Source organism: Esox lucius, chromosome 13 (assembly GCF_011004845.1).
Source record: "Esox lucius isolate fEsoLuc1 chromosome 13, fEsoLuc1.pri, whole genome shotgun sequence".
Taxonomy (NCBI): Eukaryota; Metazoa; Chordata; class Actinopteri; order Esociformes; family Esocidae; genus Esox; species Esox lucius.
Genome location: NC_047581.1, coordinates 27,062,726 through 27,088,971, shown reverse-complemented (window position 1 = coordinate 27,088,971; position 26,246 = coordinate 27,062,726). Strand labels below are relative to the sequence as shown.

Genomic DNA, 26,246 nt, shown 5'->3' with positions numbered 1-26,246 from the left:
TAAGACCAAACACAAGCTGGTTTATACCAAAACTTGGTTGGCTATGGCACACATTTTGATAGTGGAAATGCAGCTTATTGGGCTGCCCAAATTTGTATTGGACAATAGTATTCTTTTGTTCAATTTAAATATGTAGTTAGAAACTAAAACTAAAATAAAAAAGGACTATTTCATATAAATTAATTAGATTTATTTACACAAGCGTAGCCGTCCCTCCTCTCTATCCTGCTTTTCTGTCCTGCCTAATGCAACCGCCAATTAGTCATGTCTGTTGATAAAGGTTTCGGCTCGTGAAACCACTCGGAAATAAATTGCTTAATTAAAGCTTAATTAAAAGATTAAGCGTGCAAGAAGTAAAACAATGGGCTGACATTCCCTTTTCATCTTTATACTGTAGGGAGCCCTACATTATTTTAGCCAGGCAGCTCCCAAAATGTACTTATGTGAAACCCTCCTTTATATAAGCTGCATGTGTCCACACCCATCATGGCACCAGAGAACAGAAGCACGGTGAAATTGTGGCGCCGGCCCAAAGATCTAGCATTGTGTTAAATTTGTTAAAATCAGATAGATGTGCTGCATGATTCAGTGTCACTGAGCCACTGCTAATTAGAAACTGGCTTCTATTTGAGCTAGCTGTAAACTGCCCAAAGAAGGGGCCCAGAAAAAGAAAAGGCCCCCACAGGCCAAGCTGCCAGGCCATCTGTCCCGCTAAGCCGAAAGCATCAAATTGGGCAAAGCATTAGGTGGCAACATCAAGGTGGCAGAACCTCACAAAAATGTGCAGAGAGTCCCACTCTGCTGTAGTGCACACTTCAGCCACAAACTACCCTTTAAGGATAACCCAGGACAAAACCCAGGAGGCCATCCGGAGTGAGAAGTCCTTCATGCTATACCTGTTACCATTTATACTGCAAGTCCTCCACACTACCTGTTACCATTTATACTGTAAGTCCTCCACACTACCTGTTACCAATTACATTGTAAGTCCTCCACACTACCTGTTACCAATACCATTGTGAGTCCTCCACACTACCTGTTACCAATTACATTGTAAGTCCTCCACACTACCTGTTACCAATTACATTGTAAGTCCTCCACACTACCTGTTACCAATTACATTGTAAGTCCTCCACACTACCTGTTACCAATTACATTGTAAGTCCTCCACACTACCTGTTACCAATTACATTGTAAGTCCTCCACACTACCTGTTACCAATACCATTGTAAGTCCTCCACACTACCTGTTACCAATACCATTGTAAGTCCTCCACACTACCTGTTACCAATAACATTGTAAGTCCTCCACACTACCTGTTACCAATTACATTGTAAGTCCTCCACACTACCTGTTACCAGTTCCATTGTAAGTCCTCCACACTACCTGTTACCAGTTCCATTGTAAGTCCTCCACACTACCTGTTACCAATTACATTGTAAGTCCTCCACACTACCTGTTACCAATACCATTGTAAGTCCTCCACACTACCTGTTACCAATTACATTGTAAGTCCTCCACACTACCTGTTACCAATTACATTGTAAGTCCTCCACACTACCTGTTACCAATTACATTGTAAGTCCTCCACACTACCTGTTACCAATACCATTGTAAGTCCTCCACACTACCTGTTACCAATACCATTGTAAGTCCTCCACACTACCTGTTACCAATACCATTGTAAGTCCTCCACACTACCTGTTACCAATAACATTGTAAGTCCTCCACACTACCTGTTACCAATTACATTGTAAGTCCTCCACACTACCTGTTACCAGTTCCATTGTAAGTCCTCCACACTACCTGTTACCAGTTCCATTGTAAGTCCTCCACACTACCTGTTACCAATTACATTGTAAGTCCTCCACACTACCTGTTACCAATACCATTGTAAGTCCTCCACACTACCTGTTACCAATTACATTGTAAGTCCTCCACACTACCTGTTACCAATTACATTGTAAGTCCTCCACACTACCTGTTACCAATTACATTGTAAGTCCTCCACACTAACTGTTACCAATTACATTGTAAGTCCTCCACACTACCTGTTACCAATACCATTGTAAGTCCTCCACACTACCTGTTACCAATACCATTGTAAGTCCTCCACACTACCTGTTACCAATACCATTGTAAGTCCTCCACACTACCTGTTACCAATACCATTGTAAGTCCTCCACACTACCTGTTACCAATTACATTGTAAGTCCTCCACACTACCTGTTACCAATTACATTGTAAGTCCTCCACACTACCTGTTACCAATACCATTGTAAGTCCTCCACACTACCTGTTACCAATACCATTGTAAGTCCTCCACACTACCTGTTACCAATACCATTGTAAGTCCTCCACACTACCTGTTACCAATTACATTGTAAGTCCTCCACACTACCTGTTACCATTACATTGTAAGTCCTCCACACTACCTGTTACCAGTTCCATTGTAAGTCCTCCACACTACCTGTTACCAATTACATTGTAAGTCCTCCACACTACCTGTTACCAATACCATTGTAAGTCCTCCACACTACCTGTTACCAATACCATTGTAAGTCCTCCACACTACCTGTTACCAATTACATTGTAAGTCCTCCACACTACCTGTTACCAATTACATTGTAAGTCCTCCACACTACCTGTTACCAGTTCCATTGTAAGTCCTCCACACTACCTGTTACCAATACCATTGTAAGTCCTCCACACAACCTGTTACCAAATACATTGTAAGTCCTCCACACTACCTGTTACCAATTACATTGTAAGTCCTCCACACTACCTGTTACCAATACCATTGTAAGTCCTCCCACACTACCTGTTACCAATACCATTGTAAGTCCTCCACACTACCTGTTACCAATACCATTGTAAGTCCTCCACACTACCTGTTACCAATACCATTGTAAGTCCTCCACACTACCTGTTACCAATACCATTGTAAGTCCTCCACACTACCTGTTTCCCATTACATTTTAAGTCCTCCACACTACCTGTTACCAATTACATTGTAAGTCCTCCACACTACCTGTTACCAATTACATTGTAAGTCCTCCACACTACCTGTTACCAATACCATTGTAAGTCCTCCACACTACCTGTTACCAATACCATTGTAAGTCCTCCACACTACCTGTTACCAATTACATTGTAAGTCCTCCACACTACCTGTTAACCAGTTCCATTGTAAGTCCTCCACACTACCTGTTACCAGTTCCATTGTAAGTCCTCCACACTACCTGTTACCAATTACATTGTAAGTCCTCCACACTACCTGTTACCAATACCATTGTAAGTCCTCCACACTACCTGTTACCAATTACATTGTAAGTCCTCCACACTACCTGTTACCAATTACATTGTAAGTCCTCCACACTACCTGTTACAATTACATTGTAAGTCCTCCACACTACCTGTTACCAGTTCCATTGTAAGTCCTCCACACTACCTGTTACCAATACCATTGTAAGTCCTCCACACTACCTGTTACCAATTACATTGTAAGTCCTCCACACTACCTGTTACCAATTACATTGTAAGTCCTCCACACTACCTGTTACCAATACCATTGTAAGTCCTCCACACTACCTGTTACCAATACCATTGTAAGTCCTCCACACTACCTGTTACCAATACCATTGTAAGTCCTCCACACTACCTGTTACCAATACCATTGTAAGTCCTCCACACTACCTGTTACCAATTACATTGTAAGTCCTCCACACTACCTGTTACCAATTACATTGTAAGTCCTCCACACTACCTGTTACCAATTACATTGTAAGTCCTCCACACTACCTGTTACCAATACCATTGTAAGTCCTCCACACTACCTGTTACCAATACCATTGTAAGTCCTCCACACTACCTGTTACCAATTACATTGTAAGTCCTCCACACTACCTGTTACCAGTTCCATTGTAAGTCCTCCACACTACCTGTTACCAGTTCCATTGTAAGTCCTCCACACTACCTGTTACCAATTACATTGTAAGTCCTCCACACTACCTGTTACCAATACCATTGTAAGTCCTCCACACTACCTGTTACCAATTACATTGTAAGTCCTCCACACTACCTGTTACCAATTACATTGTAAGTCCTCCACACTACCTGTTACCAATTACATTGTAAGTCCTCCACACTACCTGTTACCAGTTCCATTGTAAGTCCTCCACACTACCTGTTACCAATACCATTGTAAGTCCTCCACACTACCTGTTACCAATTACATTGTAAGTCCTCCACACTACCTGTTACCAATTACATTGTAAGTCCTCCACACTACCTGTTACCAATACCATTGTAAGTCCTCCACACTACCTGTTGCCAATTACATTGTAAGTCCTTCACACCTCCACATAGACCCACATAGACAGATTGCTATCAAAACTGTCAAATTTTTTTTTTTAGATCTTTATCATATCTGGAATATTGCCCATATTTGTTACATTAATTGTTTTGTCAGACTGCCCCGCCTGCTCTATATGAACAGTATAAATATTATAATAACAAATTCATATCAGATCACACAGGCAATGACTAGGCTGCTATCATCCAGCCCTGATGTCATGCTTCTGAACCATGAACCAATGTTTATATTAAACTGACATTTCTTTGTTGAAATGTGTGCTGATTACTGGGTTATTAATGGCTTATGCTAAAATGAACTTTTACAATACAAATATTAGAGGCGTGATCATTAAACAATTGTTCTTCACACCTGTGCTCATAGTCCAAGTCTCCCACTGAGCCGTTCATCAGCTGATTGGGCGTCCACTTCAGAGTCATGATGTCAGCGGTCTGGTGGAGAGAGAGGTATCCTGGGATTGCTTCCATGTCATCCCTCTGCAATGCCAAGAAGGATATTCATTTACTACATGCAGGGACAAGGCACTAAATTGCAAAATGAACATTAGAGGAATTTGCATATGTCATTTGTATTTTCGATACAGAGTTTTTTAACGCATGTAGATTTCCCCCCAAAATAATGGAAAATTATTTGATATGACAATGAAAGTGCATTTAGTGTTATAGTGCATAAAAGATTATAGAAAATTTTACTTTTCTTTTATAAAATAAAGTTATGTTTAATTATTTACTGCTTTGCCTATTTTGTATCCAAAAGTACAAATTTTTTATGCATTCTAGCCTAGTATGCAAGATTCTGCTGAACATGGTGTGGCTAGCACCAACAAAATGGAATCAGGCAACACATAATTGCATGACCAAATGTATTAATTATTAGAATCTTATAATCCTCACAACCAGAAGAGGACTGGCCATGCCTCAGAATCTGGTTCCTCTCTAGGTTTCTTCCTAGGTTCCGACTTACTAGGGGTTTTTTCCAAACCACTGTGCTTCAAATCAGTCATTGGTTGTTCTTTAGGGTTTCAGGCTGGGTATCTTTAAAAGGCCTTGGCGACAACTGCTGATGTAAAAAGGGCTTATAAAATACATTTGATTGATTTGAATTTATTACTTAGAATTTATAGGACTACAGATTGGATTCGCAAATTGGTCTACTGTGTTGCCGTGTTAACAACAAGCCTATTTGCTCGCACTAGATATTAAACAGTATCTGAAAGATATGGTGGAGGAGTCGGGACACTGAGAGATTATAGTCCACAGAAACCTCTTTCTATATATGTCTCCGAGAGCTAGAGATGCTCATCTCAAATTTATGCCGTAAGTAGTACCCCAGAGATGGGAGCAGGAGTGTTTTACCGGCTGCACCAACACGTTGTTCTTTCCAAACAGCAGGGTGGCCCTGTTGTTCTGGTGTAGTGACTCCACATAGTCCCTAGCGGAGGGTGAAGGGGAGGGACGCTCATCCATGCTACTACTGGAATGCCTCTTCTGGATCTAGAGACACAAGCAGCATGTATATTTATGCAGCAGTCGCACTCGATCAATGCATTTAACAATCTATCCATCCGTCATGTCCTTTTTATGTCATAAGTGAAAAAACATTTGTTGTGTTTGGAATTGTTCCAGAATTGAGCGCACTTTGTTCCATTATTTTGACCACAATGATTAAGGGCAGTCATGTTATCTAATTAAAAATGCTCTTAATAACACTTTCAAGCATTGTATTTATTTCAGGCTACCACACTGGCTTAAATAATGTACAACATCAAAGATGTGTTTGTTTTATTAAAGAATAACTGACGACAAATCACATTACATTTGCCGCCAAGGTAGAAGAGATACAGTGCTGCATTAACCAGGTCTCCTCTGCCAATGTAGAATGACAGTGTGCTACGTGGCCAGATATTTCAAGCCACAGGGGTCACTAACAATGAGTACTTCCAGAAAATACACTCTGTTCCCTCCTACAGGAAACACCGGTCTTTCTTAAGGCATCGACAACAGCAGGTCTTCTACCGACGTGATAACAGGCTTATAACAGGTTTCAGTTTCACGTCTACGAGCCAATAGGTTGCAGTGTCAGGAAACAACAAAGGTTTTAAATAGACAAGGGGTTATGATTTCTGATTCTGGGGGAGTCGGGCGGACCCGACAGGGGAACCTACACAAAGTGCCGGCCTCTTGGTGGGCGAGTCCTGTCTGCTGTGACCACTGTGGATCCGGTGTCTCTGGACCAACTCGTCGGCCGAGGGGTCCGTCCAGAAGTGGTCCGCTGTCTTCATTTTGGTGTACTCCAGGGCACAAGGCCCCACTGCCGGAGCACAGAGCAATGGTGTGAAAGGGCACGTCGCGGTGCCCGGGGGGAGGGGGGGGGCAGAATCGCCTACATTGACTGATCCCCCCCCTGCAATGAGAACCTGCTGCACTGTCTGAGCTGAAACGGTGTGAATTATATCTTAGCAACGTGGAATAATTACCTAACAACGAGGCCAGGATGGGTCCGTCCACTGGATCCATCAGAACAGCCTCTTTCTCGTAGTATTTACTGGAACATTAAAACAGAACAGAGTTGAGCCGCGCCTTCCCGCGTTTCCGTCCCCTTGCAGGCGGCCATTCCGGTTCACCCCCTTCGTGACTCACCTGCTGTTCTCTACGAGGTGGAGCACAATCTTGTCCAGGACCTTCTCGATGAGCGCCGTGCGGATCCAGAGGTTTCTGACCACCTGCTGGCTGAGGCTAGGCAGTTTAGGGAGTCTCCGTAGGCTGTCCTGGTTGGCCAAGCTTTGGTTACGCCTGACACGTAGAAACAACGAAGAGGGGTCGAGGAGCCCAGAGATTTCCTTTGGTTAACAATGGCAGTTCCAGCTACTTGCTAGCATGTACACTCACCTAAAGGATTATTAGGAACACCTGTTCAATTTCTCATTAATGCAATTATCTAATCAACCAATCACATGGTAGTTGCTTCAATGCATTTAGGGGTGTGGTCCTGGTCAAGACAATCTCCTAAACTCCAAACTGAATGTCAGAATGGGAAAGAAAGGTGCTTTAAGCAATTTTGAGCGTGGCATGGTTGTTGGTGGCAGACGGGCCGGTCTGAGTCTTTCACAATCTGCTCAGTTACTGGGATTTTCACACACAACCATTTCTAGGGTTTACAAAGACTGGTGTGAAAAGGGAAAAATATCCAATATGCGGCAGTCCTGTGGGCGAAAATGCCTTGTTGATGCTAGAGGTCAGAGGAGAATGGGCCGACTGATTCAAGCTGATAGAAGAGCAACTTTGACTGAAATAACCACTTGTTACAACCGAGGTATGCAGCAAAGCATTTGTGAAGCCTCAACACGCACAACCTTGAGGCGGATGGGCTACAACAGCAGAAGACCCCACCGGGTACCACTCATCTCCACTACAAATAGGAAAAAGAGGCTACAATTTGCACGAGCTCACCAAAATTGGACAGTTGTAGACTGGGAGAATGTTGCCTGGTCTGATGAGTCTCGATTTCTGTTGAGACATTCAGATGGTAAAGTCAGAATGTGGCATAAACAGAATGAGAACATGGATCCATCATGCCTTGTTACCACTGTGCAGGCTGGTGGTGGTGGTGTAATGGTGTGGGGGATGTTTTCTTGGCACACTTTAGGCCCCTTAGTGCCAATTGGGCATGGTTTAAATGCCACGGCCTACCTGAGCATTGTTTCTGACCATGTCCATCCCTTTATGACCACCATGTACCCATCCTCTGATGGCTACATCCAGCAAGATAATGCACCATGTCACAAAGCTCGAATCATTTCAAATTGGTTTCTTGAACATGACAATGAGTTCACTGTACTGAAATGGCCCCAACAGTCACCAGATCTCAACCCAATAGAGCATCTTTGGGATGTGGTGGAACGGGAGCTTCGTACCCTGGATGTGCATCCCACAAATCTCCATCAACTGCAAGATGCTATCCTATCAATATGGGCCAACATTTCTAAAGAATGCTTTCAGCACCTTGTTGAATCAATGCCACGTAGAATTAAGGCAGTTCTGAAGGCGAAAGGGGGTCAAACAGTATTAGTATGGTGTTCCTAATAATCCTTTAGGTGAGTGTATAACATCACCGCTGCACTGAACCACGATAGCATGAATAGAGCTATGCTTTATGACAGACTTGACCATGACTAAGCAGGAATATACAGTAAGCACTTTGGAGTGCTACGGCCTTTGCCTGTACAGGGATCCATTAGTGTGTGTTGTGTATGTAGGCTCTCACTTGCTCTCGACGATCTGTTCTAGTTCCTGAGCCTTCCTGCACAGCTCCTCTGCTGGGGAGAAGCTTTTCCCAACCTTCATGAAGAGTGCTGCTATCTTGTTGCTACGGAGGAAACCAGCTGCTCGCCGCTTAAGCCCGTGTAGAACGCAAGCCTCCACCGCCGCTGTATAACGCACACACGCGCATGCACACACACCTGTCACCATTCTAAATCCCTTAATTTGTGTATTACATCAGATGATGTCATTACGTTCCCAGAGATTCACGTTAAATTGCCATAAATTCAAAATTGGAAATTAAAGTTAAGCTTAAGTTTTAAAACCACACATTTAAAAAAAGTATGGTTTTCACTTTGTGGCTATATAAACGAGTAACCTAAATATGGAATTCATAACAAAAAACTAAAGAATGCAAATGTTACATTTCTTTGCCTAATGACCTAAGACTAGTCGCTAACTGAAAATCATTGTTCTGAATTATCTTTAGTGGAAATTAATAGAAAAAAGACAAAGCATGCAGTGTGTCTAGCAGATAGCCAGCAGAGGGTGAAGGCTAGACATTCCCTAAAAAAAAGGATTATTCTGATGTGAGATTTGGGTAGAATTAAAAAGGAAAGAATGGGGAAACCTTGGCCGCTGTGTCAGTGAAGAGTGGGAAGAAGGCTAAGACGTGGATGTCAAAAATGCAAGCCGACAGGATTTCGTCTTCCTTGCCGATTACAGCGTGTTTGAAAGAAAATGTTGGGCATTAGGTTTCGACTGGCCGGTTGAAGGTTTCAGGGAAGGTGGAAAATAAGCTATGAGAACTGCAGTCTGTCAAGGTAGCAAGTGTTTCTTTTTATAACAGGTTATACATCCACCTCTCAAAGCCGGGGGTCAGTGAAGTAACATGTTTCAGCCTTCAGACCAGGGCTTCTTCAAGGTTATGATAACCGAGACTTTAGTTGCACAGATACTGTAGAGCAACTGAAGGAGGTATCTGGTGTGTGTGATCCCTGTCCAGTGAGCCATAACTGAGGCGGCCTGAAGGAGGAGAGCTTGGCAGTATTAATACGGTTTGAAAGTGTCTTCCTGAGTGGGTAATGTTGGCATTTGTTAGGTACCCGGCCTATTTGTGTCTACTGTGAGCATTTCTCACTGCCAGAAATATGGTAAAGTACTTTCGGTGAGCAGGAACGAACAGCCTAGATTTAGAAATGTAGCATCGGTTTGTGGGAAAGAACAGCCTAGATGGGGTTATGTAGCGTCAGTGTGTAGGAAGTATCAGGTTAGATGTGGTTATGTAGTGTCTGTGTAGAAAGGAACAGCCTAGACATGGTTATGTGGCATCAGTGGACATGCCTGGAGAAAGAGCCCGGTAGATGGAGTTTTTGTGGAGATTCAGGTAGCTAAGGTAAGAGTAGGACAGAGCGTTCTTCAAACAGAAACTGTGAGAAAGGTAGGGAATGTTCCCTGCACTGCATGGACAGAACCAACACAGGGATTACAGCAGTGAGTCTTAATGGGTCATTCTTAAAGAGCTTCACAACCTTAGTTGCCCATTGTTATTTTCAAAATAGTTTAACTCAATGCCTAGGTAATGGTTAGACGGCAATTCTCAAGTCTCAATAGATTTTCTAGGAGATTGAAGTCAGAGCCGTTACTTGACCTGGCCATTCAAACACTCACTGTTTTCTTGGTAAGCAACTCCAGTGCTCCTTGTGTTGCCGGTTATTGTCCTGCTTATAGCTGAATTCCTCTATGTTTTTATATGCATTATTACAAATTAGTGTGTTATGTAATGGAGCGTGTTTTGGAATACTTTTATTCTATATATGTATTTGTTTTTGCAAATTTGACTTTTTCTCAGTTTATACATTTGTGAATACATTTGCAGTATATATAGATGCATATAAAAAATATTCATATAAATATATGTAAAATGATGCACATCATTTTTTATCAGTACGGGATCCACATAAAGTAACCTCCTTAACGTAACCCCTACAATAACAATATACTCTGTTGTATACTCATAGATACAAATTGTTCAGTAAACACAGAAGATCTGAATAATCCAGTAGCTTAGCTTCTGAGTAAAGTAATTGTGACTGAGCCGTATGATAGATACTTTGCTCTAAGGCTGTAATGAAAACTGGCTTGAATAAGCCAATTATTTTTATCAGGTAATCTTTAAACATAATTATCTTTGCCTAATTCCAGAGCTCATCCAGGAAGTACAACTGCACACGTGGAGAGTGTGCACAAACACATACAACTAATGCAACATACACACCGTAGGAAGAGACAGACACTTCTTCCTGTCAGGCCTCCATCGCAGTGGTTTTAAAGCCATGTTGACATTTGAGCTCTCTCTCAGGACTAATCCTGTGGCTCTGCTCGCTGGGGGTCAGGGGGGAGGCAGTAGTTGTCATGGAAACCAATGGTGATGAAGCACTCCATTGCTGGCTGATAGAAAGCCGTGGAAGGAGGGGCTGTGATTTATCACCCACCCCAATACTGTCTTCTTTCCCTCATTCGATCTCCATATCAGTCTGTTTGTCTCTCTCACTACGAACCACTCCATCCAACAGTGTCGCTTCTCATTTTCTACAGAACTGTCTAAAACACAGTGTCTTATTTCAACTAGGTAAATAGCTTATTTTCTTCTTTTTTTTTTTACAATGCAATAAAAAAGGCTAGGAAGAACATCATAATGTGATTGCTATCTGGTTGAAGCCACATCAAATAATATAGCAACATGAGAGAGGTGCCTTTTTTGGGCTACAACCAAGCTGACCATGACTTCCTGAAAGATGTCAGCCTGTTATAAATATATTTTCAACTAACTTTGGACATCTGCTGTACACTATATATATTACTGCACTGAGCATGGCAGTGTATTACTATAGCCCTAACTGTAATCATCTAAATCACACAATGTTCTGTTTTTCAATCTCAAAAAAACTAGTTGCAGTTCTAATTGGAATGTTGGCACAATTCAGTCTATTAGAACTTGATCCAGAATATCCTCCATCTGTCTCTTCCTTAATCTTTCTTTTTCTTTTTATCCTGTTGCAGTACTGTTCTTCTCCTTATTATTGCATGAATAAGAGACATAACTCCACTAAAACGCTTGCAATAAAACTCACAGGTGCCTCAGTAAGATGCCTCTATTGTTTCTAGCAACAAGAAGATACTGTATAATATTGAAAACAAATCCTAATCTACTGAGGGCAAAACCCTCTTAGTATTGTCATACTTTTGGCAAAGCCTAGGGGCGAAGCAACCAAAGCAATATCAGCTGCATCAAATAAAACCCTGCGGTCACAGCATAGGAAATGAGTGGCTGGATGCCATCCTCTTTTCACAGTGGCACTCTTATTAAAAAGCTAATCACAGCTACTGGAGTAATGACCCCCGTATCTGTGGCAACAGAGCACATTAAGGGACTCTGTGTGTCTGTGTTGCCACTCATCACCACTGGCTTGTGTAGTGCTACACATGGGAATTCTCAGCTCTATGACATCAACGCATTCTAAACATGGCCTAACAAACTATTGGCTTACATTAACTCTTGGATGTGCAAACATTGTGCCGAGCCCGGGATGCTAGTCTGAAGCTCACCTTTTGTATTATCCTGTTTGGATAGTGGTCACAGCAATGCCAGGGCTCTTTTAGTGAGGAGAAGAGGAAGAAGGGACTGGACCCTCGAGCAAGGCACTTAACTCTAAATGGTCCATGAAATCACTCAATTACAGTGAAGAAAAATCACTTAAAATCTCCACTGAGCTGTCTGGTAACTCGCAAACATTGATAGTACAGCTCAAAAAGTAGTTTCCTTGGGAAGCTGTCGCGATATTCTGAAAATGCTGAGGGCCCGGGACAGGGAACGGGCAAAGGCAGTCTGACTAAGCAAACAGAGATGGGGGACAGACACTGAGACTGTCCACACACAGGTTGACATCATATACAGATGTGGACCACTCCGCTACAACAATCAGCTAATAAAATTGCCTGTCATTGAGGCTTGATGACTAATGTGCCACCTTCCCTCCCCCACATGTAAGTGTGTGCAGGGTGTCTGAGGAACTGTGATAATACTAAACAGCAGTGAAAGTTTTTAGCTAAGAGTTTCCTCTTAAAATGTAGTCACAAATCTGCTAAGACCAACTTTTACTAAGGAATGGGGAGAAATCTGTGTCTAAATCTGTCTTCTTAAATTCTCACTATGTAGTTGTAGCATGCTATGTCACCATTCATAAGCTCATTCGTTGCAGTGATATGTGTCTATAATATTTAATAACTACCAATTGCCGCTAGTTTACACTGTTATTTACCGTACTCTTTTTGACTGACTTACTGACTGAGTGTAGTGGTTAGAGAAGCAACCATGCAAACTATAGGTCCCGCGTTTGAATCTCCTCACAGTCAAAGCAAAGTGTGCATTAAGATTTGTTACAGATGGGCACAAACTTCTATAACAAAAAAGCTGGATATAACCTTCCGTATCTACATTATAGTAAGCCTAAAATAAAACTGTTTGTGGTTATATTATTAACTGTTGGATTTTCAAGTACGCATCTGTGCATGCTTTTGTAGGGTTTTCCAATATTCTCTCGTCATTTTACTTGACGAGAAAGTCAGTTATCGTCACCTGTACTGATAGATATTGTGTCAATTTATCAATATCAATTATATCAATGTCATTCCCGAATTTTTGTGCTATGAAATGAAATAGCTTTGGCATAAAAAAGTTCATCTTCAGTCTCGCTAGCAATTGCTCAATTCTTGTGATTATTCCTAGGAAGTTAGTAGATACTAGTAAGCCTATTACAGGCTAATAAGCTGTTAATATGGCCAGTGGCAAAAGACATACAGTTCATAGACGCTATTTGTGGTGGGAGTAAATTTAGTAAGAAACATTGGTCAGTGTAACACCATGCTTAATGGTGTCTAGCAACAGGCCTAATATCTAGCACCATAGCATAGTGGTTAAAGACAGTGCGTCGCATGTGGGAGACCTGGGTTCAAATCCAATGAGGGTAACGAGATTTATTAATTGTAATTGTGGGACAGCTGAACTAGGCTTGCCTGATTCCTTTTTCTGGTTTTAAACTGCTGCTAGTATGCAGTGTTACGTATACTGTTGCTTTTTTATTCTGTGTAGCTATATTTTGCTTATATAATCTTCTTAACACTCGCTACGTAGATGTTGGATGCCGAATTTAATTGTGCAGGAAGACGCTGTGTTGTTCGAGACATTTGACAAAATAAACTTGATACCTTAAGCTAGGAGTCAGATCTATTTGCACCTAAATGTTGGGGCAGTGATATTGATAAGCTTTGTAACTGATGCATTAACACAGTTGGCATTTCTTTTGCCAGCTTTCTGCGATTAAGGAGATTTTTTTTAAAAGCTCAATATAATTAAATGTTTCTAAAATGTCAACCTGATTACGAGGCGGATTGCCGGCAGCAGCCCTTTTAGGATTGTGATGTGGTCTTAGTGACTTAGGAGTCCTCTTGACTACCCAAAACTTTTCATAGATTTAGGGGCTATATTAAGTGCGAAAAGGTTTTTTGAAATGTTCTTAAGTCAAAAATGTATGATTTCTAAAGTTAGAACTTTTTTTTAAGAGTTACTCCTAAATCAGCAAATTAGGAGCTACTTTTAGCCTTAAGATGTTATGTGGATGCAGTCTTGTTGGGGCTTAACAACGTTGTTCCCTGGCTGTGTAATACGGGGCTCCCAGGGATGGTCACAATGGAGTAATTCTGAAAGGTTTGCTTTGGCATGTCCGTTTTTCTATACAAACTGATCAGAAAATGGAAGAACAATCAAAATGTCATACCACACACCCTGAATAAGGAAACGAGACAAACTCGTGTCTGACAGGACAACCTGTTAATTCTGACTGGCACAATGACTAAAGGATTGATTTGATTCTGCTTTAGGGCAAGTGAATAATAACCAGTACTATCACATATGTCACAATAGTTAAAACTCACCACAAAATGAGACAATATGGCTGCTGTCTTCATGTACAAACTTCCTGGTGACAGCCTCCTCCATGATCTGCTTCACCTGTAAACAACATGGGGAAGATGCTCAGACCTCTACCGGACTTTTCCTGTCCACTGGAACGAGGAGGACAGCAAACATACAACGCTGTCTCAACATTAGTAACAGAGGGGGGGGGGGGGGGGGGGGGGGGGGGTAGAGTGAGAGACAATAATGAAGCTGAGTGGGAAAAAATACAACAGGTTTGAAGGACCAGTCACTGAAACAGCACCAAGTGGATATCAGGTGTAAAGGGCCGAAAAGGGGTTGAGGTTGGATTGGCAAGGTCCCTCTTCAGGTTTTAAAATCAAATCTCTTTACATGTGGATGGAGAGTCAGTGAGAGCAAACGGTCACAGGCTTCAACCGCGACTGATTAAAAGGGATGTCAAAACAAGGCAGAAACCCAAGTCAGAGTACAGGGCTGCACAGAGGGTAAAGAATAGTTCTGCTAAATGTTATTGACTCTATATGGACGCTTCCCCCTAGCTGACATGGAGATGGGTTGTACTCCGAGGGAGAACATCCGGCCTGTGTTGCAGGTGATTGATAACTGACCCTGGTCACCATGGGGATAACTCCAAGCACTGCCACGCGGCTGAGAAATCAGGCTGCAGATACAGCAGCCCTGATTGCACTAATTTCCTGTTGTAATGAGTCTTTCCTCCGAGGAGATATTACACTACACAGAGAGACGTGCATAGAGAACCCACATCCCTCTATCTCAGGGTCTCACACAAATATTTGTGCAGACAGAGGATTGAACGTCCACAATGATCTGTTGAAGCAGAAATGACTTGATTGTGTATATTTGACTGTATGTTTAGTTTTGTTAAACAGACCCATTATATTATCAGTAATAATAAGCGTAACTAAGGCAGTACACTGAACCTCAGTTGTGTGATGAATAACCATTCTTGAGATGTGTGCACTTGGTAACGCCTGGGTAAGAAATAAAAAAATATATAAATTTATAACAAATATAAACTCAGCCATTTCAGTTTGCGGCTATGAAACTAACCCATATAATTACAGCTTAATTACATTGTTACCTGAGTTCTAGCTTCTTGCTCTGTTGGCTAAAACAGTCGGATGTGAATTGTGTGTGAAGTTGTACAGGGGTCCGCCAGAACAAAATGCACTGTCACACTTGGGTGAAGAGAAGGTGGAAATTAGTTTATGTGCAAGGTACATATTCATGGGCAGAATGTTGAAATTGATATTTTATTTTTAAAAATATTTCATTATAAACATTACGAAAGAAAAGGAAATAAAATATTTGAACAAAAAAGAGAAGTAAAAAATAGGGAAATGATCAACATTATACAATTGCCCAACTCAGTTTTATATGGCTGTAATGTTGTCATACTCTGAAAATAGAGCAGAAAAGCAGAACTATGCGGTTGATACATTTTGATCTAAAATTAACTTAAATTGCATTGCTACTTTCTTTAAATCCAGGTTCTGATCCATTTACTTGAAATTAAGAATGTGTACTATAATGGCCTTTCCTCCCCAGACAGGAGAGGGTTCTCCTCAGCAGTACAGTTTCTGGTCTCTAGGGCCAAACGGAGTTTCTCCCAGAAAACCCCTGGGTGCTCCCCGGCTCTAGGCCAGCTCAAGTAAGTGCGTTTCTTCACCAGTCTCCTCATCCGGTGGTAGGGAGAAAGCTCCTGGGCTGGGATATCCTCCAGAAACACCAGGATCAGGACGTCCTTCTGTTCATCCAACAGACGGAAGTTGGCCATCTGGATCTCCCGGGAGCACCACTCGCTCTCCAGGTAACGGCGGCTTATCACGCAGATGGTCTTGCGGCACCCGTAGATGGCGTCTGTGATGTTGTCCATGATGGGTTTGCCTGGCTGGAAGTCCCGGTGGTGCAGACACAACCTCCAGCCCTGCTCTCCCTCCAGCTTTGGTAGTAGCTCCCTCAGAACCCAAGGCTCATCGTGGGCGTTGTAGGAGATAAAGGCATCATACTGGCCTTTATGAGGTGCACAAGTCTTCCTCCTCTTGGTATCGTGGAGATAAGCCAGGAAAAGGTAGTAGGCATAAACCACCTGCCATCTCAGGAGATGGTATGTATAGGAGACTATCAGTGTGAAAAGGACCACACAAGTGGTGGAGATGAAACAAAGGAAGCTTATTGAACAGTAATTGGTGTCAAGCTCTAACAATTTAGTATCTTTTGGGACAACTGGGTTCTTACATTCATAATCGTAGGCATAAACAACTTGGATTTTATTGCTTTCTTTTAGCCAGTTGATAAACCAGGAATTGCTGCAGTCACAAATGAAAGCATTGTATTTTAGTTCAATGTAACTCAAGGCAGGAATAGACGTAATCTCCTCCGGACTGATTGCAGTCAAAGCATTATTTGTTACTTTCAATAAACTAAGCTGAGTGAGGTTGGCTCCTATGAGAAAATCTAAAGATGGAAGTTGGGCTTTGGACAGGAAGAGTTGATTAAGTCTAGGGACAGGAAGAAAAGGCTCAGGACTGAGAACTCTGAATTCATTCAGGCTAATGTCAAGTGACAACAATTTGGGAGTGTAGATGAATGTGTTAGGGTGAAGGGACCTAATGTTAAGATTCTTTGCATTGAAAACCAATAAAGATTTCAGACCTTTGAGAAAGTTGGATGGCAGATAAATCATTCCTGCAGGATGCTGACTGAAGATTATCAGAATCTCTAGAGATGAGAGAAGACAGAAGGGTGGATAGTTGAGTTCACCTTGGGTTTCATAACTAATACGATTGGAGGATAAATTTAGTTCTTTTAACTTTGTTAGTCCTTTGAAAGTGTCCCCTGTGAGAACTCGAGTGATTTTATTTGATGCCAGATGAAGGTTGATGAGGTTGCCCAGTCCCTCAAATGCTCCATTTTCAATAACGGAAATTTTATTGTTGTACATAACCAAGGATTGAAGGGATGTCAAGCCTTTAAAATCTCCATTAGAGAGAGTTTCTAATAAACCACCTCGCAAATCCAAGATTTCTAGTTGTTGTTGAAAACCATTCTTGAAAGCACCAGCCAAAGTCAGGAATTTATTTGTTCCAATATTCAAGACCTTCAAGTCCCTTAAATGTTGAAAAACACAGCCTTCAATGTTGGGAATTTTATTGTGGTAAATATGGAGTATTGAGAGTCCTGTCAGATTGACAAAATCAGAGCAGTGTAGTTTATTGATGTTATTGACGCTAAGATCCAGTTGGTGTAGAGATTGGAGATTCCTGATGACATTTGGCACAGAAGAAAGCCTGTTTTTGCCCAGATTTAGAGTATCCAGCTGCGTCATTGATTTGAATGAAGAGTTAGAAAGTTCCGTAAGAAGATTGTTTGATAGGTCCAGCTCAGTCAGCTTGTTGCAAGACTGCAGCATCTCTTCAGAGACAAACAAAATATTACTTTGAAGCAATCGGAGCACCCTCAACTTAGGAATACGGCAAGCAGCATCTGTAAAGGTCTTGATTCTCTCTTCTCCTATATTATACAGTGTTAGTTGTTTTAATGAAGAGTTAAAGCTCTGCAACACCATATCGACCCAATCCGAAGACATGTTGACACCATTCAAGTTAAGAATGGACACGCTGCTCAGGAAAGAACTATTCAGCACATCCCATTCCAGGCTTCCATTTGGACCAGAGAAGGACAGGTTTAATGTCTGAAGGTGAGGAAGAACATCACCTGTGATTCTGAAGACTCCCAGTGGATTGCTGGACACATCCAAAACTTGCAGGCCCATGGATGTGTTTGATATTTCCTGCGACTGGAAAGTGGTAAATCTGTTAAACCCAATGAATAACTCCTGCAAGTTGGTAAATTGTAAGATGGGATGAATATCCTTCAAAAACTTCAGTCGGTTTCTGGTCAAATTCAGCTTCTGTAAATTGGAGAGACAATGAAAGGACAAGGATGCAATAGTTTTGATGAGGTTGTTGTCTAATCGAAGAACTGAGAGGTTGCCCAAACCAAGAAACAAATCTTCTGTGAGAGTGGTGAGTTTGTTGTCGGCTAGGTTCAACTCCTTTAGAGTCACCAGGTCCAAAAAAGCTCCACCCTCTACAAAACATATCTGGTTGCTGGACATGTTTAAAATGTTAACAACCATAAGATCTTTAAAATCCGACTTCTTGATAAGTGCAATATTATTGCAGGAAATATCCAACGTTCTAACTTTTTGCGGAATGTCATCAGGTATGGCTTGGAGTTTCCTCATAGTACAGACTACTTTCATGTTAGGATCATCAAGAGTTTCACGGACTGTGCAGTTTTTTAGTGAATATCCAATCCCTGGATTAACAAAAATACAGCAACACAGCAGAAAGCACTGAGCTACACTCTGCTGATAATATGCAGCTCCACTTCGTCTTGCTGCCATGGTTGTCTTAGTTTAGTCCAGACAGAAAAGTGTTTGGTGGTAGTCTTGAGTTCCTATCAAGATCCTTATGCTTTGCAGATATTGACAGAAAATAAAGGACACAGTCGTGTCTCCCTCCAGAAAAGCAAAATGATCATGAAATGCAGAACATACATTTCGGAGTTCCAATGACCAACTTCCCTATCTGTGTCACTAGATGTGTCACTTCCGTACATTTAGTAAAAACATTCCAATCACCCAGTCAACCAAATACATTTGTGGATTTTTTCCCCCACTGAATTTATAGATTTTATTTGGTAGGTTAAACAAAAAATATTTGAACATAAAAGAGAGGTAAAAAAATTGTATAATGTTGATCATTTCCCTATGTATTTCATACATTTCCCAACTCAGTTTTAGATGGCTGTAATGTTGTCATACTCTGAAAATAGAGCAGAAAAGCAAAACTATGCGGTTGATACATTTTGATCTAAAATTAACTTAAATTGCATTGCTACTTTCTTTAAATCCAGGTTCTGATCCATTTACTTGACATTAAGAATGTGTACTATAATGGCCTTTCCTCCCCAGACAGGAGAGGGTTCTCCTCAGCAGTACAGTTTCTGGTCTCTAGGGCCAAACGGAGTTTCTCCCAGAAAACCCCTGGGTGCTCCCCGGCTCTAGGCCAGCTCAAGTAAGTGCGTTTCTTCACCAGTCTCCTCATCCGGTGGTAGGGAGAAAGCTCCTGGGCTGGGATATCCTCCAGAAACACCAGGATCAGGACGTCCTTCTGTTCATCCAACAGACATAAAGGCATCATACTGGCCTCTATGAGGTGCACATGTCTTCCTCCTCTTGGTATTGTGGAGATAAGCCAGGAAAAGGTAGTAGGCATTAACCACCTGCCATCTCAGGAGATGGTATGTTTAGGACACTACATTTGTAAAATACATTTGTGGATTTTTTTTTCCACTTAATTCATAGATTTTTTGGCGTATCAGTGTCAGAAACTGCTGATTAAATCCATCTTGATTTCATAGTGTGACGTGATAAAATGGAGTGGAGGAGTGCCAACAAGTTCTGTTAGCTGCTGTGAAGTGGGAGTCCAAGGGGGGTCCAAGAGGTGTGAATACTGTTAAGAGCCACTGTTTGTACATTAGATGTTAAAACTTAATTGAACAGAATGCACAGAGTTAAGACGGCAGCTGTGCATTTTCTCAATTATTTAAATGAAGTACGGCCCCATTCAGGACTAAAAATGATCAAGCATCGCTGACAGAGAAACAAAACTGACAATTTACTGATCAAAGTCACTATTACTAAGGTCATAACTGATCCTAGTATGATGTTTTGTCATCAATCTCTGTTATAAGTTATGAGTTGGCCATATTGCATATTAGTCATTTTGTAAGACAGTAGCAGCAACACAGCTAATAATGAAGTAAATAGGTCAAGTTATTACTGTTAGAATCAGAATTCTCAGGGGAACTTCTCAGGAGAGGCAGCTGGAGAACGGACACACGTGCAAAATAAACACAGATAATCAAACATGTAATATTGTCCAAGTAATCTTGGAAGCACACATTTTTCTATGGACTTGCTTTACTATGATAAGGATAGTCAGTTATAACCTTCTAGCTTGGAGCATTCGTTCAGTCTGTTGTTTTTTCTTGAATCACTTTAATTTGGGAAATTGCAACTCACCTGTATGTTATTCGCCCCAACACCACAAACTAATCCTCCTCCAGGGCCCTCATTTATCAGCCATGTGTACATTTTTCACAACTTACTGGTGCATGTGACAATCCTATGATTTGTGTTACATACCAATTTATTGGGATTCATCAACCTTATTGCCTGCAACAGTATGCATACACGTCTTGCCATTAGAACCAGGAAGTGGGCACACAGAGACTAAATATGCCCGGAAACGTAGCTCTGAGATTGATAGTAGGAAGCAATACGCAGGGGCAGGAAGAACAGAGGACTTTAAAAACACTGAGAAGTAACAAAAATGTAAACATCACATAGGTATAAAAACCAAATGCCGATTGACAAGATACACAATGGACGGAGGAACTTCAAAAGGCACTGTGATGAGGAACAGTAGGGTAGTAACAACAAGCAGGTGTCTGTGCTCCGAATGAGGGTAAGAGGCTCTTGGATCTCACTGCCAGGAGGCGACAGTGGCTTTAAAAACGTTTCATTAAACAGCACTGCAAAATGTATAATGTTCAAAATACAGTCAATCAATCAAATGTATTTATAAAGCCCTTTTTACAACAGCAGTTGTCACAAAGTGCTTTACAGAGACACCCGGCCTTAAACCCCAAGGAGCAAACAACGGTAGTGTTGGATTTCAGTGGCTAGGAAAAACTCCCTAAGAAGGTCGAATACAGCTGTTATTCACCAAAATGTAACATAAAAAAGCAGCCACCAGAAAAAATATTGTCCAGAAAAAGAAATGACTGCATTGCTTTGGACCAGATACACATGCAATGGCACCTGAGCCCCTCCAATCAAATCACTTATTACTGCCGTGCATGAATATCGTTTCCTAATGCTGATACTATACCCACTGACAAATCAAAGCCATAATATAAATTCTGAAATCCTGAATGAGTATTACAACTCAACCTGGAAAACACCATCTGTCAACTAATTTGCTATATAATTTTAAATGTATATAATTTCTTTATTTAATGAATGGCTATAATTGATGTAAGCCTACAGTTGCTGGAATAAACTGGTCAAGTTAGAAAGAAAGAGGATTATGATTAAGGCTTATATAATGAGCGTATGCTGACTTTTATTTACTTTTTACTCTAACTATGCAATCTTTTCACTAACTGCTATTCGCATCCATTCTATCAATGACCTGTATGCGTTAATGACCATTACTGAAAATGTACATATACACACCCAAATTTCCCCCAAGACAGTAATGTTCACTGGCAATACAATTATTTAAACCACTAGGAGTTGTTTGGAGCCAAGTTGTCATTTTAGAATTTTTTGTGGGAAACACAGGTGTTATATCCACACACACACACACACACACACACATCTTCTTAAGCCTGTGCGCTAGCCAGCATCTACATAAAGTTCAGACTGCCCTGTCATAGCATTTTAGCCACAGCCTCTATCAACATCTCTCTGTCCAGACCCTGATTCAATAAGACAACCTAAGCAAAAAATTAATAAATAAAAATAATTTCACCTTTTATAATTTCTATAATTACCACAAACACAAAGTACTCTGAACAAAAACACAAACGGACATGCAACAATTTTATAGGTTTTACAAAGTAACAGTTCAAAAGGAATTTAGTCTATGGAAAAAAAAATCTACAGTATGAAGCCCCTAATCTATGAAGTTGAAATGACTGAGAATACTAATATGCATCTGTTGAAAAGAGAGAACTTTTTTTTTTATGTCAGGGACGTGGCTCAGAGAACCAGTCTGGGTCTGATGTGACAACCATTTGTGTAAGGCAGCGTGAAACATGTTCACATGGAGTTGACCCTGGCTGTTATGTGGCCAGCGGAACGCTATTCAGCCGTTTCTCAGTGTCTGTGCAAACGCACTGTGGTGCACGTCGATCCAGAGCACCCCAAACATGATCAGTGGGAGACAGTTCTGCGGAGTATGCAGGCCAGGGAATGAGCGGTATCCATTGAAGAGGTTTTTCCAGGATTGTTTCAAGTGCTTTCCTTCTATAATCTTCCTGCCACTAACATCAAATTCCATCACAAACTTCGAACCCAAAACTCTTTGCCTCCTCTCTCAGTCTTCCACCTCCATCTTTCCTCTCTACTTTGTCCACTATTTTATAAAGATGATTGGTGACACCTGCACCTCATACACTCCGATCCACTGGTCCCTTGACACAGTAAACTAAATCTAGGCAACAACCACTTTATTCCACGTTCCCTCCTGATGAAACAAGTGATGGCTCCAGAGACCTTCTCCCATTACTCATCAACTCCTCCCTATTCATTGGCTGCATTCCTTCCAATTTCAAGAAGGACGGTGTAACTGCCTTCCTGAAAAAACAACTAACTGACCCCTTTCGTAGAGTCTTTCCAATGCACTAGAACGTACTTTTTCTGTTTTCCTTGAATGATCTCCTTGACCATAACCAGTCAGGCTTCAAGACTGGTCACTTAACCAAGACCATGTCACAGAGGGCCTAAGCACTACCCAAGCAGACTCCCATCTCAGTTTTCATCCCCCTCTCCACTGCCATCAACGCTGTGCACCATCAGACCCTCCATGCACCACAGGCTCTACATACTAGTGGATTGCATCGTCCCTGGCAGGGCGTGTCGACCTCCACAGGCTCTACATACTAGTGGATTGCATCGTCCCTGGCAGGGCGTGTCGACCTCCACAGGCTCTACATACTAGTGGATTGCATCGTCCCTGGCAGGGCGTGTCGACCTCCACAGGCTCTACATACTAGTGGATTGCATCGTCCCTGGCAGGGCGTGTCGACCTCCACAGGCTCTACATACTAGTGGATTGCATCGTCCCTGGCAGGGCGTGCCGACCTCCACAGGCTCTACATACTAGTGGATTGCATCGTCCCTGGCAGGGCGTGTCGACCTCCACAGGCTCTACATACTAGTGGATTGCATCGTCCCTGGCAGGGCGTGTCGACCTCCACAGGCTCTACATACTAGTGGATTGCATCGTCCCTGGCAGGGCGTGTCGACCTCCACAGGCTCTACATACTAGTGGATTGCATCGTCCCTGGCAGGGCGTGTCGACCTCCACAGGCTCTACATACTAGTGGATTGCATCGTCCCTGGCAGGGCGTGTCGACCTCCACAGGCTCTACATACTAGTGGATTGCATCGTCCCTGGCAGGGCGTGTCGACCTCCACAGGCTCTACATACTAGTGGATTGCATCGTCCCTGGCAGGGCGTGTCGACCTCCACAGGCTCTACATACTAGTGGATTGCATCGTCCCTGGCAGGGCGTGCCGACCTCCACAGGCTCTACATACTAGTGGATTGCATCGTCCCTGGCAGGGCGTGCCGACCTCCACAGGCTCTACATACTAGTGGATTGCATCGTCCCTGGCAGGGCGTGTCGACCTCCACAGGCTCTACATACTAGTGGATTGCATCGTCCCTGGCAGGGCGTGTCGACCTCCACAGGCTCTACATACTAGTGGATTGCATCGTCCCTGGCAGGGCGTGTCGACCTCCACAGGCTCTACATACTAGTGGATTGCATCGTCCCTGGCAGGGCGTGTCGACCTCCACAGGCTCTACATACTAGTGGATTGCATCGTCCCTGGCAGGGCGTGTCGACCTCCACAGGCTCTACATACTAGTGGATTGCATCGTCCCTGGCAGGGCGTGTCGACCTCCACAGGCTCTACATACTAGTGGATTGCATCGTCCCTGGCAGGGCGTGTCGACCTCCACAGGCTCTACATACTAGTGGATTGCATCGTCCCTGGCAGGGCGTGTCGACCTCCACAGGCTCTACATACTAGTGGATTGCATCGTCCCTGGCAGGGCGTGTCGACCTCCACAGGCTCTACATACTAGTGGATTGCATCGTCCCTGGCAGGGCGTGTCGACCTCCACAGGCTCTACATACTAGTGGATTGCATCGTCCCTGGCAGGGCGTGTCGACCTCCACAGGCTCTACATACTAGTGGATTGCATCGTCCCTGGCAGGGCGTGTCGACCTCCACAGGCTCTACATACTAGTGGATTGCATCGTCCCTGGCAGGGCGTGTCGACCTCCACAGGCTCTACATACTAGTGGATTGCATCGTCCCTGGCAGGGCGTGTCGACCTCCACAGGCTCTACATACTAGTGGATTGCATCGTCCCTGGCAGGGCGTGCCGACCTCCACAGGCTCTCACTCCTCTCTACACAACATGTAACTTGGCTCAGACATATCCACACAAAGTCTCCTATTATTGATTTGCAGGTGACACCCTTCAGGTAGTGTGGTAGTCCCATCTAGACATTTTAAGATGAATGCACTGTTAGTTGCTCTGGATAAGAGCATCTGTTAAATGACTCGAGTGTCAAATTAAAACGTTCAAAAGAACATGGAGGAACCATACACACTCATCTTACTCACCGACTCACATCAACACTTCCCCCTCCCAAAAAAAAATTGGTGTGACTCAGACGAGCAGGTGTGTGGAAGGCATGAAGCAGTCATTTGAAATGAAATCCCTGCTTTTTTCTCCCACAAGGCTACTGATGAAGAAAGCTGCAAGAGAAAAACATCGCAACAGAGCCCTATGATGAAACAAACTGTAATTTCACATCCTTATGGGTGATCAATGACTCATTCCAGGCAGTTTGAGATCTAAAAGGAAACGGTAGCTGTGGACACACATGGACTACTGTAATTTGGAAACATTTTAAAAATAATTTGAAATCCATCAAACACCATCCGCTCTGCAATATAGTAAAGTCGACCAGGAACTAGAGCTGTTACGACCCAATCATGATGTGTTGCTGCCTTTCCACAGCCTTTCCAGCATCAGCAACGAGGATCAGACACAAATGTGACTCATGTTGAGATTATAATAATATTTGTTATAATAATAATAATAATAATAATAATAATATTTGTTAGCCACTTAGCAGATGCTCTTATGCAAAGCAATAACAATAATATAGCAAGTAAGCCCGCAGAACATACACTCCCCTGGCTTCTCAAATGGTCATCCTTTATAGTAGAAGGAAGTGCTTTATATTCTGGGATTCTGCAGACCCTCAGCTACATGAAAGGTGTATTGAAAACACCTTTTGAGAGACGCTTACGTGTAATAATGTGAAATAGTCAGGCAATATGGAAAAACGGAAGATCGCATGTTTTGGGTTTTTACCGAAAAGGAAAAGTGAAATACATAGATTGCCTGTTATATATTGCATTTGGATACCCCCAGGGGTTCAGAAAAACTACAAGTTGTATAGTTTCGAAAATGTCAAATAAAATCAACATGGCCTGTGCAATGCCGGCTGTTACATATCTATGTTCATAGTTTTTTTGGTTCTGTTTGTTCTGTTTCTAGGTTTGTTGATTGATTTCACCTGTGTCTTGTTTACATATCGTTACCCCTCTAGTTCCCGGTGTCGGTCATTGTTTTGTTGTGATGTTGCTGTTCATGTCTTTTGTTTTGGACCCTGCGATTTTTGACTCTGTTCAGTAAGATTTACA

At 42.3% G+C, this 26,246-nt stretch overlaps 2 protein-coding genes across 4 annotated transcripts in view; both read right to left on the bottom strand.

Annotated features, from left to right (window-relative positions):
• The window catches only part of sgsm1a (small G protein signaling modulator 1a), a 47,376-nt gene that overhangs the window by 13,181 nt on the left and 7,949 nt on the right, over positions 1–26,246 (bottom strand). For 2 of the 3 annotated variants that reach the window (XM_010876777.5, XM_020052783.3), the window contains exons 3-9: positions 14,629–14,704; positions 8,639–8,801; positions 7,015–7,167; positions 6,852–6,919; positions 6,540–6,685; positions 5,731–5,868; positions 4,727–4,851 (exon numbers count right to left, since the gene is read on the bottom strand). In XM_010876777.5, the coding sequence (XP_010875079.3) occupies positions 4,727–4,851; positions 5,731–5,868; positions 6,540–6,685; positions 6,852–6,919; positions 7,015–7,167; positions 8,639–8,801; positions 14,629–14,704 (869 nt within the window). Of the gene's footprint in view, positions 1–4,726; positions 4,852–5,702; positions 5,869–6,539; positions 6,686–6,851; positions 6,920–7,014; positions 7,168–8,638; positions 8,802–14,628; positions 14,705–26,246 lie in introns of those variants that run through there. The other variant, XM_020052782.3, reaches the window with a different exon arrangement.
• LOC105014448 (toll-like receptor 13) lies at positions 15,995–19,145 on the bottom strand. Its single transcript, XM_010876775.5, has one exon. The coding sequence runs from the start codon at positions 19,059–19,061 to the stop codon at positions 16,176–16,178; it is 2,886 nt and encodes a 961-aa protein (XP_010875077.2). The 5' UTR covers positions 19,062–19,145; the 3' UTR covers positions 15,995–16,175.